Source organism: Esox lucius, chromosome 20 (genome assembly GCF_011004845.1).
Source record: "Esox lucius isolate fEsoLuc1 chromosome 20, fEsoLuc1.pri, whole genome shotgun sequence".
Classification (NCBI taxonomy): domain Eukaryota; kingdom Metazoa; phylum Chordata; class Actinopteri; order Esociformes; family Esocidae; genus Esox; species Esox lucius.
In genome coordinates this window covers 32,609,996-32,622,405 of record NC_047588.1, presented here as the reverse complement: position 1 = coordinate 32,622,405, position 12,410 = coordinate 32,609,996, and the positions used below count along the sequence as shown (strand labels likewise).

General features: G+C 42.8%; 1 protein-coding gene across 6 annotated transcripts in view; it reads left to right on the top strand.

Moving 5' to 3' along the window:
• Positions 1-519: 519 nt before the first annotated feature.
• The window catches only part of mroh1 (maestro heat-like repeat family member 1), a 36,007-nt gene continuing 24,116 nt past the window's right edge, over positions 520-12,410 (top strand). For 3 of the 6 annotated variants that reach the window (XM_034288785.1, XM_034288784.1, XM_034288780.1), the window contains exons 1-14: positions 520-765; positions 1,303-1,413; positions 2,914-3,059; positions 3,916-4,047; positions 4,369-4,531; positions 4,735-4,833; positions 5,030-5,181; positions 7,030-7,170; positions 7,631-7,723; positions 7,949-8,027; positions 9,620-9,733; positions 10,316-10,389; positions 10,582-10,704; positions 11,506-11,616. In XM_034288785.1, the coding sequence (XP_034144676.1) occupies positions 1,392-1,413; positions 2,914-3,059; positions 3,916-4,047; positions 4,369-4,531; positions 4,735-4,833; positions 5,030-5,181; positions 7,030-7,170; positions 7,631-7,723; positions 7,949-8,027; positions 9,620-9,733; positions 10,316-10,389; positions 10,582-10,704; positions 11,506-11,616 (1,449 nt within the window). In that variant the 5' untranslated portion in view covers positions 520-765; positions 1,303-1,391. Of the gene's footprint in view, positions 766-1,302; positions 1,414-1,448; positions 2,803-2,913; positions 3,060-3,915; positions 4,048-4,368; positions 4,532-4,734; positions 4,834-5,029; positions 5,182-7,029; positions 7,171-7,630; positions 7,724-7,948; positions 8,028-9,619; positions 9,734-10,315; positions 10,390-10,581; positions 10,705-11,505; positions 11,617-12,410 lie in introns of those variants that run through there. The other 3 variants (XM_034288783.1, XM_034288781.1, XM_034288786.1) reach the window with 3 other exon arrangements.

Sequence of the window (12,410 nt, the reverse complement as noted above, 5' to 3'; positions counted from 1 at the left end):
GTTTTGAATTTAAGTATTTAATTTATTGGAAGGTAAGGGTAATTTGCAAATATTTGGGGGGGGGGGGGGGGGGGGGGCATTTTCTTTACTGTACTGTACCAGCCCACCGCCCGTAGCATATTACGAATTTAGCAAGAGCTATTAAACAATCAAGGTATAGTTGTACACTTTGAACAAAAAATATATACCACCAGTCGAAATTTTTGACACAATTTAATAGTACAGTAAATGCTATAGAAAAAATACTGTCATGTATGTTATCTTGTCCACACTCAGTAAACATGTGTGGTAATCATAAATTACTTTCTGTTTTTAACAAATGGCGATCAACTGACAAAAAAAAAGGTGATATTATAGCTACGTACCTCGTGATTTCCAGTGAGTGATACATCACGTTCAACAAAGTAATGCAGTTATTGAACTCATGTCAGAAGTGTCTTCACCCAGATCGCTAGGGCTAGGAGCGTCACGCCCACCCTGATACGTTCCTGCTGACTCGAAGCACATGATTAGGCGTGTTTACTCTACCTGCGTTGCTTTGCAGTGACACATAGGCTAATCCAGCAGTAGGATACGTTTCTCTCTACATTGAGGAAAAGTAGAATATCACAATTAAAGACAGCGGGCTAGCGAAGTGTTTTTGACAACGTATATCACATAATCATTGGATTAAAACTGTATGTATTGAAAACGGGAGGAGAATTATATTGTCTGTAGTTCGCTCGCTAGCCAGTAAGCTAGCCTTGCATACAGGCAGTTCGAAAGGTACGGTATCTATGTAGCCTATTTTGCTTGCATTTATCGGCGTAAAATCATTGCACATGTTCGCCACTGTCATGCGTTTAACAGTAGCATGCGTGCAATGTAATCGAACTATTGTCAGTTGCTAAAGGTGAAAGCTAACTAGCTAGCTAACTTAGCGCTGTCGTAAAGTGGGGAGTCAGAAAAGCAAGCAGGACTGAATGTATCCCAACCAAGACAAACAGGTCTTGGTGAGACACGGAAGTGCCGCTGTGCTGCAGTTCTCCCAGAAGTAAACTCTGACCGTGTTCGGGCTCAGACTTGTTATGGTTTTATTGCCACCTTACAATTGTTTTACTAGTAGTATTAACACTATCAGTTGGTAAGTGATGCAGCTGAGCTAGACATTAACGTTAGCTTACTATACTGTGGGTCACCACCACTGACACCTTAATAGCACATGAATAAAACCACACTCTGTTTGCTTTTCTCTGTATTAGGTCTAATAATAGGCCACCCTATACTATGACATCTTGAAACGTTGTTTTCCTCTCTTTGCAGGCCTGTGAAACCAGATGAACATGTTTTAACTCTTCGGCCCACCACATGACATCATAAACGTTTCCACTCCCAGCCTTCTTACAGGCACTATGGAGGAGACAGACGTGGAGCGTGAGTGTCCTCCATTCACTGTCTTGACACCATTAACCGTTTTTAATGGCGTGGGCTTCCCCAGGTTATTTATTTAATTTCAAAATAAACATTTGGATCTAATCCTTAAAAAAAAGAGAACCCGTAATCTGTATCTTACTTTTTGTTGTTAGAAATGTCTTTATTTTTACGCCCTACCTATCCCATTGTCTGTAGTTAAAGAGGAACTACTGCTCATTTTGAAAATGTCCCTCGACACACCGGTCTTTAGTGTTGGACAGATTGAAGTGTTCACCTGTGTCAGTCACAGAGAGTGAGGTAGCGCAACGGCTTGTCCCTACATTACAAGGTTATACACATCTTGATAATGGTTTTTGATTTCACATCTACATTTCATGAAATGCATTTCTGCTTGGTCGGTAACAGTCTGACCTTTTCATTCTAATCTCTGCCAAGCCATGGAGCGTACAAGAGTTTGGCTATGCTGTAACCCGCTCGTCTGCAACAACGGAAAGCTAGCAGGTGTGAGCTCTGAAAATCCACAGGACCCAAAAAAATAAAACCCAGGCTCAAACTGGAATGAATGTTTCATATCTCAGCCTTGTAATGCACATGGCACAGATTTCACTATCACTGATCAGAAGGGCATATTGAACCCGAGTTACAAACTGACGCCTCCCTCCGTGACGAGCTCAGCACATTGTACGCTGGCTTCAAGCCGGAGGGTGCAGAAGCCAGGAAGGCTCTCGCCGCTCTGGACCATCAAGGGTTCCTGCTCCTAAAATGTTACTTTCTGACTGGCAGTCCTCCGGCTGTGTGGATTGGCAACGGCAACATTCTCGTCAGTGACTTTTAACAGTGGGGCTTTACTCCCTGTCCCACCATGGCGGCACGGCTCTGCACCAACAGCGTGTGGTTTTCGGGCCCTTAAACCAACAACAAGGTGTCAACCACAGGGAGGATCGAAGCCAACTGGCGTTGCAGATCTAGGATAACAACCTCACCCTCCGTGTCGGCAAAGCAAAGGGGATTGTTGACTTCAGGAAGCGGAGGCGGAAACGTGCCCCAGTCCACGTCACTGGATTGCTTTCCACAACAAGACAAACCATGTTTAACACGTCCATTATTCTGGTAGTCAAAAGAACAGGCAAAGTGCCCAAGTAAAAGCACAAGGTGGCAAAAGGACAAGCTTCTGAAGCTAAGAGATGTTTGTGTCCATCACTTCCGCTACGGGTGTCGCAACACTAGAAAAGGACATCAACAAAGAATGAAAAAACTAGTACTGAAGTGACACCTCGAAGAGAGCCGGCTGTCCTGAGGAACTTTACACATTATCCTATATAAAGTGCACAGTGTAATTCTGCCCGTTTTGTTTCTTAAAATGCGTTATGGATGTGAACTTGCCAAACGGTACGTGCCTCCGGGTTTCTCTCCATGCCTACCTCTCGTGTACTTGCCATCCTCTGTGTCTGCACAGTGTTCACCCACTCCGGCTCTTTCTTCCATGGGTTTTCTCTCCAGAGGTGACCCTGGCCCTGCTAGATGCTGCCAACGACAGGGACTCGGTGGTGCAGGAGCAAGTCCGGAAGTCCATCCTAACCCTGGGGAAGCAGCAGCCTAACAAGGTCCTGTCCATGTGTCAGGACTACCTGGTCAAACACCCCAAGGTCAGACACTACTTTCTACTTCCTCGTTCTGTCACCACACGGCCGCACTGTTAATATATGCAGCCGGGACTGGAACTCATTGCATTTCCCCGGGGTCATTTGCAACTTATGCAGACATTGGGAAGGAGCAAGTTGGCTTAGGCTAATTTATGTGTGCGTGCAGTGCCTCTGGTCTTTTAACAGATTTGTATTTATTTGTCTGCCCTGCGGTATAATTTATTTTTCTTCCTATGATCGTGTTGAGTTGATAGCAACTCTTCTTGCATTTTTGGATTACTCTTTTACTTTGCCAGGCCCGCAATAAAATGTATTCTTAGAGAACACCACCAACACCTCCACAAGCCAGATGAGGTGTCAGATATTTCTGTGGTTGTTGACAGAACAGCCATTTTATTTCAGAAGCGTCCCTCTTGTCCTGACTGTGATTGGCACACTTCACACTTTGACTTTCATGTGACTTTTGGAATACTGGACACTGGAAGAGCAAGTGTGACAGACAAAGGCTTTTAGTGTGTGTTCAGACAACTGTAACATGAGTGAGTGTATCTTTCTGATGGTCTGCCCATATCAGACCTCTCCGATGCAACTCTGTGCTGCACATTTCCTCACGATACTAGAGAGATTGTGTGCTATTGCGTTAGAATGTTTTCCACCAAGAAAGAGAAACCAACATCCTGCCAGAAGATTGAGACCTTATCACTCCTTTAGTCTGTGACTCTGCATGTGATACTTCAATGATACGATTACCAAAGAGATTGTGAAATGAGTGTTTTCTTACCGGCAGTTTCAACATAATTCAAGTAAACTTAAGGCCTGTATTTCAAGTGAGTTAACGTATGACAATATTTTTCTGCAGCTTGTCATTGGGCACAGAGTTCTCATACTCCAGACGATTGAGTTGGTTGTGAAGACCAAGATAGACGATATAAGCTACCCAAAAATCAAAAGTGTTATTTCTTTGGCCTCTGATGAAATGACCCGGTCAAAGGTAAGAGCGCTGCTGAGGCTGAAGCTGTTTTAGTCTCATATGAAATATGAAGTTGTTAATTATACAGTGCCTTCAGCACTTCAGTATTCACACCGCTTCAATTTCTCCACAGTTTGTTGTGTTATGGATGTAATTTATAATTGACAGCAAACAATATGTAATAAATCTACAAACAATATCCAATAATGACAAAGCAAAAACATGTTTTTAGAAATTGTAATTAGAAATGGACTATCACAAAACTGGGGGAAAAACAGTATATGGCAATAGGAAGTATCTAGATGTTTTAGATCCAGCAACTTTGTATTCATGTTTTTACAGGAAGTTGTCCCTGATTGGCAACAGGCAGCCAGTAATATTTTGGTTGCTGTGGGAAACAAGCATATCAACGACATCATGGAGGAAATCCTCAGCAAGTTCCAGCCAGGCGTCCTGCCTCATTTTTTTGTGGTCCAAACATTAGCAAGCCTCTCTGATTCCAATGGTAGGATAACACTAGATACAATAGAGAGTTGCTTGTTAAATTTAGGCTGCTAAAACTGATCTTTGTGCACGTTGCCCTATTTTTGAATATTCCGGTTTCTTTAAAACAGATCAGATATCTTCCTTTGTGTTTCCAGTACTTTCTAGATATTGGCATTGTGAAAGAGACCCTGTTCGATGTCTTCTTGGTATTTCTGTTGACAGTGTATGGTATGGTGCCCTTCCTCAATGCCATCTTGGGGACAATGCTGCCAATGTTGGGCATGGCCAAGCAGGACAACATGAAGTGGGTCTTCTCCTCTGGTACGACGCACGCTGGCCACAGCGTTATTCCACATTCTCTTTCCGGGAACTAGCCAATAAAGCCTATTTTCTGTTGCTCTCCTTCTGCCTGTCCCTCCACCCATCCATCACTCGTCATCTCTCTCCACTCACTGACTTTTCCCCCCTCTCTTTTCCTCTCTTTGGCTCCCTCCCTTCTATCTCATCTTTGTCTCAGCTCTGTCCCACTTCAGCGAGAGCATCCTGGAGTACCTAGCCAACCTGGATAAAGCTCCTGACCCCACCGTGAGAAAAGACACCTTCTCCAGTGAAATCTATGCCGCATACGACATCCTATTCTGCAGCTGGCTTCAGAGCAGGGAACCCAAGGTACACCATGTTATATTAGGAAGAGCAGGACACCGATTAGTTCTAAATTACATTTCTCTCTGAATGGTCTCTCTGTTTTGTAGGATAGCATCATTAAGGCATTTGACTCTTGGCTCGTTTAAATAAAATAATATGACAGGTCTTAAAGGCACAGTCCTTTAATTTGAGTGATATGAGCTTGCAAACCTGACATTTTGGAGAATATACTGGGCATGTGTAACTGCTGGCAAATTCTAAAGAAGCTTGTGTGGAAAGGTTTTCTTGTGTTTTTCTGAGTATAGGATCCCACCATAGTACTGTAACCTGTCAGTGTATATTCAAACCTATTAACCACAAATAAACTGTTGCATAATGTCTCTGCGCGTTCCACATTAAGAAAAAAATGTCTCAGCAATGATTTTACCCTTTGTCTGATAGGCAGGTTTTTGCTTCAGTTATATGGTACATGCAGTATATGATTCAGTTTTTCTCTGGTGCTTGATGTATGATTAGTTGTGTCCCAAATAGTACCGTATTGTCTTTATAGGGCATGAAGTCTGTAGTACTATAATGGGGATCTTCTGCTTTAATGGGGTGGAAGCTGAAATAAAAACCTGCCCATCCATGATGCATGGAATAGTGCTCTTCTAAACATGATATAGAGAATCTCTCTCCATCCAACGGAATCTTTTGGTAGTTAGCAATGTTGTCTCATTCGCTGATCAGATCTTTAGCTGTTAAGTGATGTTCTTTATTTTCCTGATCAGGACTTTCATTCTTTTGTCCTAACTGCTTACTAATGTTCTATCTGGTGTATTTACAGTATCTCACAAAAGTGAGTACACCCCTCACATTTTTGCGAAAATATGATTATATCTGTTCATGTGACTACACTGAAGAAATGATACTTTGCTACAATGTAAAGTAGTGAGTGTACAGCTTGTATAACAGTGTACATTTGCTGTCCCCTCAAAATAACTCAACACACAGCCATTAATGTCTAAACCGCTGGCAACAAAAGTGAGTACACCCCTAAGTGAACATTTCCAAATGTATATACTGTTATACAAGCTGTACACTCACTACATTCCATTGTAGCAAAGTGTCATTTCTTCAGTGTTGTCAAATTAAAAGATATAATCAAATTATTATGTATTAGGCTACTGATGTTCTCTCTGATGTCTGTATCTGGTTACTGATGTTCTCTCTGATGTCTGTATCTGGTTACTGATGTTCTCTCTGATGTCTGTATCTGGTTACTGATGTTCTCTCTGATGTCTGTATCTGGTTACTGATGTTCTCTCTGATGTCTGTATCTGGTTACTGATGTTCTCTCTGATGTCTGTATCTGGTTACTGATGTTCTCTCTGATGTCTGTATCTGGTTACTGATGTTCTCTCTGATGTCTGTATCTGGTTACTGATGTTCTCTCTGATGTCTGTATCTGGTTACTGATGTTCTCTCTGATGTCTGTATCTGGTTACTGTTGTTCTCTCTGATGTCTCTATCTGGTTACTGATGTTCTCTCTGATGTCTGTATCTGGTTACTGATGTTCTCTCTGATGTCTGTATCTGGTTACTGGTGTTCTCTCTGATGTCTGTATCTGGTTACTGGTGTTCTCTCTGATGTCTGTATCTGGTTACTGATGTTCTCTCTGATGTCTGTATCTGGTTACTGATGTTCTCTCTGATGTCTGTATCTGGTTACTGATGTTCTCTCTGATGTCTGTATCTGGTTACTGATGTTCTCTCTGATGTCTGTATCTGGTTACTGATGTTCTCTCTGATGTCTGTATCTGGTTACTGTTGTTCTCTCTGATGTCTCTATCTGGTTACTGATGTTCTCTCTCTACCCGACCGGGTCTTTAGCTGCGACTAACGGTAGCAGCAGCAGTGGGATCCATGAGTCATCTGATGGCCCATGATAAACTGGAGGAGCAGCTTCCCAAGCTCATTCCCACAATCATATCCCTGTATAAGAAGAACACTGAGCATTACGTAATTAGCAAGGTAGGCTGCCGCTGGCACTAAAGCATTTACTGTGCTTCCGGAAAGTATTCAGACCCCTTCATTTTCTCCGTATTTTGTAATAAATCGACACAAAAACAAATGTGTGTGTAAGTCAAGATGGGGCAGTTATACATTTCTTCTTCCCTGTGTCAGATTAATTTATCTGTATAATTTTTATGTCTCATTGTGGTTTAAAGTGTTTGTGAACATTAGTGCCAAAGTATTGTCAGCTGTATTACTTGAAGTCAATGAAAACCGCTAGCATTCTCATAAAATCATGTGACGTTGTGATACTGAACACCGATATTTAGGAATGTTATGCATTCGTTCACCTAACTCTGGGAAGTTACCTTTTCATTCTCAGTCATTCTTCAGTTCTGTACTATTGTTACTTACTTTCTGTAGGCAACTTTCTTCCCAAACTGTCTGTTTACTAAAATAACTCTTACCTCCACCTCAGAGCCTGTGCCAAGTTCTAGATGCTTCTGTGAACATGGGAAGCCGGGTTCTGGAGACTCAGATTGACAGCCTTCTTACAACTCTGCATCAACAGGTAGACACACATACAGCTATTTACAAAAAACCCAAAGTGCCACAGTTAGTAAGTATAATGGAAAAAAGATATAATAATTAATGTCACGATTCGGTTACAGCAAAAAGAGACATGTCAATATGGAAGGGTTAATTTTTGTGTCAGTTTGAATATGATGGTAGTTCTCCAGAGAGTAAAATTATGTTATCGTCGTTAATTTAAATTCTAACTTTGCGCTTCTTCCAGGTCTGTGCCCCTGTTGACTACAGTAACCCGCCTACAGTTAAAAATCACAATGAGGTATTGAGATGCTTCAGCATTCTAGGTTCGTAGTTTACCCTTTAATCTTTGGAAAGTGAACAAGGTTGTCAATTAAGTTCAATGTTCTATCAGAATGTTGCAAATAGAAGTAGTCTGTGTTATTGGAATCCTGTAGTCCGGTGTGGTCTGTTGTCTGTGTTATTGGAATCCTGTAGTCCGGTGTGGTCTGTTGTCTGTGTTATTGGAATCCTGTAGCCCGGTGTGGTCTGTTGTCTATGTTATTGGAATCCTGTAGCCCGGTGTGGTCTGTTGTCTGTGTTATTGGAATCCTGTTGCCCGGTGTGGTCTGTTGTCTGTGTTATTGGAATCCTGTAGTCCGGTGTGGTCTGTTGTCTGTGTTATTGGAATCCTGTAGCCCGGTGTGGTCTGTTGTCTATGTTATTGGAATCCTGTAGCCCTGTGTGGTCTGTTGTCTGTGTTATTGGAATCCTGTAGCCCGGTGTGGTCTGTTGTCTGTGTTATTGGAATCCTGTAGCCCGGTGTGGTCTGTTGTCTGTGTTATTGGAATCCTGTAGCCCGGTGTGGTCTGTTGTCTGTGTTATTGGAATCCTGTAGCCCGGTGTGGTCTGTTGTCTGTGTTATTGGAATCCTGTAGCCCGGTGTGGTCTGTTGTCTGTGTTATTGGAATCCTGTAGCCCGGTGTGGTCTGTTGTCTGTGTTATTGGAATCCTGTAGTCCGGTGTGGTCTGTTGTCTGTGTTATTGGAATCCTGTAGCCCGGTGTGGTCTGTTGTCTGTGTTATTGGAATCCTGTAGCCCGGTGTGGTCTGTTGTCTGTGTTATTGGAATCCTGTAGCCCGGTGTGGTCTGTTTTCTGTGTTTAAAAAAATAATTGTATTCAAGCAACAGTCCTCCTGGCACAATGACACACTTCAGCGCTGTAGATTATGACTAATGTTTGTATTCACTGCTGATAGGATGTTTAGCTTGCAGACTGATTGGTGAAGGAGGGTGCTCAGTTATCACCATTTGAATTGTTAGCACTGTGTGCTTACAGTACATCTTATATTACTGTCTGAACCTATGCATTTTCCATTGCATTGATTTATTCAAGTTGTATATTATCTACATTGTAAAACTGATAACATGGTAAAACGTGGAGTTTATAAGTGACTGTATAATTAAATCTTCTGTTGTTCTTGTTGTCTTACTGTTATTCGATCATTATAAGATGTTAGATGGGAGTTGAAGATTAGATTACATTCAACTTTATTGCCATTGAACAAGTACAAGTACCGTTCAACAAAATGTTAAGTAAAAGAGTTAAGTAAAGATGCCACCTTGGACACCTTGAATAACAAAATGTTTTTTTAACCCTCTCCTTTTGGGCTGGATGTGTAATATGTTGTTTATATTTGCATAATCTATAAGCAGATTAACCATCATACCTCAGTTAGTCCTGACATTCCATGTTTGAAAGAGAGGGGTTTAGATGACATGGGGCACATACTTTATCAGCACATGATGATCGGCATAATAGTTTGGCTCTACAGTGCCATTTCTACAACTAATTGCCAGATATGGCTGGATGCTTATTTTAGGGAATTAGGATACTTGTCTGTAACATATATGATTTGCTTTCTCCTTCCCCCCGTAGCCAACACCTTCCCGGACCGGCTGATCGTGTTTGTGCTTCAGAAACTGGAGAACAGTAACGAAAGGAACCGCATGGGTTCTCTGGCAGTTCTCCGACACCTCATCAACTCCTCCGGTAAGACCGAAAGTTTTTTTTTTTTTAAGAACCCCTGGCGTGTTTATCCCAGGAAGTTGGTTTGTGCCGGTGTTAACCATATCGCTCAGGAGTGCATGTCTCACCATGGGTCCTTCCAAACCGTGGATTTTGGTCCGATTTAGCTTGTATAGTGATGCACTTCACGAGACCTGGATGCAGTCCTGACCAAAGAACCAGAGGCCCGTTGTATTATTGGATGTTTAACTGCAAGCGTTGGATGAAATGCATGCGGTACTATAACGTGCCGGCGCAGAAACAAGGAGCCTTGCATTTATCCGCTCACGATGCGTGTTTTACGCGAGAGAGGGGAGAACGCTACTACCGCTAACAGGCTACTGAACATCGCCTATACCAGCTAGAGCTGTGACTCTTACCATAGACAGGCTGAAAATATATAGGGTGCCATCAGAGATGTATTTTTACATCACACGTTGTTAGAAGACTAAAGCGGCTGTATTCTCTGGATTTGTGTGCGTCACTGGTTGTTGAAGAGGACTTCATGGAATAATTCCTCATGAAACATGATGTAGTCAGGGTTTCATGTCTGCTTCCTGTCTGCAGCTTCCATCATGGAGACCAAGAAGCTTCTCATCCTGGCCAGCATCCGGCAGCCATTGGCTGACCACAGCAATAAGGTACGGTCATGTGCGTCATGTGTAATTTTCACAGGCTCAGAAAGCCCAACCCTGAACTAAAAAGAGCATGAAAATAAGGAAACCCCATTGAAAATACAGTTTAGTCCCGGAGTAACCTTCTAGGTCTTTGTACACCAACCCTATGTGTCTCTGTTGAAGCATTAGGCCTCTGTCCTCCGTCGCTCCCTGCAGGTTAAACAGAGGATTGTCCAAGTGATAAGTGCCATGGCACACCATGGTTACCTGGAGCTAGAGGGAGGAGACCTGCTAGTGAAGTTCATCATCCAGCACTGTGCTCTCCCCGACACCTACTATGTAAGTTGACCGTATCTACAGACGCCTATTATGTAAGTTGACCGTATCTACAGACGCCAATTATGTAAGTTGACCGTATCTACAGACGCCTTTTATGTAAGTTGACCGTATCTACAGACGCCTATTATGTAAGTTGACCGTATCTACAGACGCCTATTCTGTGAGTTGACCGTATCTACAGACGCCTACTATGTAAGTTGACCGTATCTACAGACGCCTATTATGTAAGTTGACCGTATCTACAGACGCCTATTATGTAAGTTGACCGTATCTACAGATGCCTATTATGTAAGTTGACCGTATCTACAGACGCCTATTATGTAAGTTGACCGTATCTACAGACGCCTATTATGTAAGTTGACCGTATCTACAGACACGTACTCTGTGTGTTGACCGTATCTACAGACGCCTATTATGTACGTTGACCATATCTACAGACGCCTATTATGTATGTTGACCGTATCTACAGACACCTATTATGTATGTTGACCGTATCTACAGACACCTATTATGTATGTTGACCGTATCTACAGACACCTATTATGTATGTTGACCGTATCTACAGACACATACTCTGTGAGTTGACCGTATCTACAGACGCCTATTATGTATGTTGACCGTATCTACAGACACCTATTATGTATGTTGACCGTATCTACAGACACGTACTCTGTGAGTTGACCCCCAGTGTTAAAATGACATTGGACAGTCAGCCCCCCCTTCCCTTGCACCCCGAACGACGTTGATGTTAAAGTCTTCCACCCACGTTAGTGTGTCTGAAGGACTGTGTTCTTGTCGCAGCGCCCAGGCCAGCGACCCACTGACCCGGAGGAGGTGACCAATGAGGCGCTGCGGAGCATGTGTGACAACACACTCCACCTCTTCACTACCACGGTTGGACGCCTGACCGATGTGAGTGCTTTGGGGAGGACCACGTCTTCCTTCCTCTCTCTCTTTTTCCGCTTTCACTTTTCTTCTCCCTACTCCTAAGCGTTCACTCTCTTCGGCCGTCCTGTCAGTCCGACGTTTAGTCGTCTCTTACACGTTAACATTAGTCGTCTGATGAGCGTGTTTATGTGGAAACATAGTTTGGCATTCATGGAGAGTTCAGGTAGAGGGAAGGGAATGTCGTAAAAGTGTCACGTTTCCGTAACAAATTACATTTTATGTTTGTTCCTGCTGTAAAAATACCTACAAAAACAATCCATCCGAGCCAAGTCACACGTAACACTAAACACTGAGGTTAGAGAAGATACTGAAGTAATGTTTGTGTGGAGAGGAGCTTAGGAACTAGCTTTGTTGTTTTTTTGCAGGGTCGGGTAGGATGCTTCTGCACATGACAGGGTTTCAACATGGCATCCATCTGTCACTCTCTCCACTGTTCGTTATTTGTTCCTTTTTGGTTCCCGACGTCAACACTCCCTGAGATGACTCTTTCATTTCCTCACAACGTCAGCTTTCACACAGGACGTCTTGATGGAGACGAAAGTGGACAATGATTTATGACCGGAGGTGTGGGCATTTCAACATACTGTGTGTGTACGCTCTACACACACAGCGTTCTATTCTGCCCTCAGCTTTCTCCGTGGTCTGCCTACACAAACTAAAGTATTTAATACATGGAGGTGCAGTCCTCTGTGCAAGTCGGAGAAAATGGACAACGCTATCTTTGTTTTTGACCAATCGCAGTCGATAGCGTTTCGTTT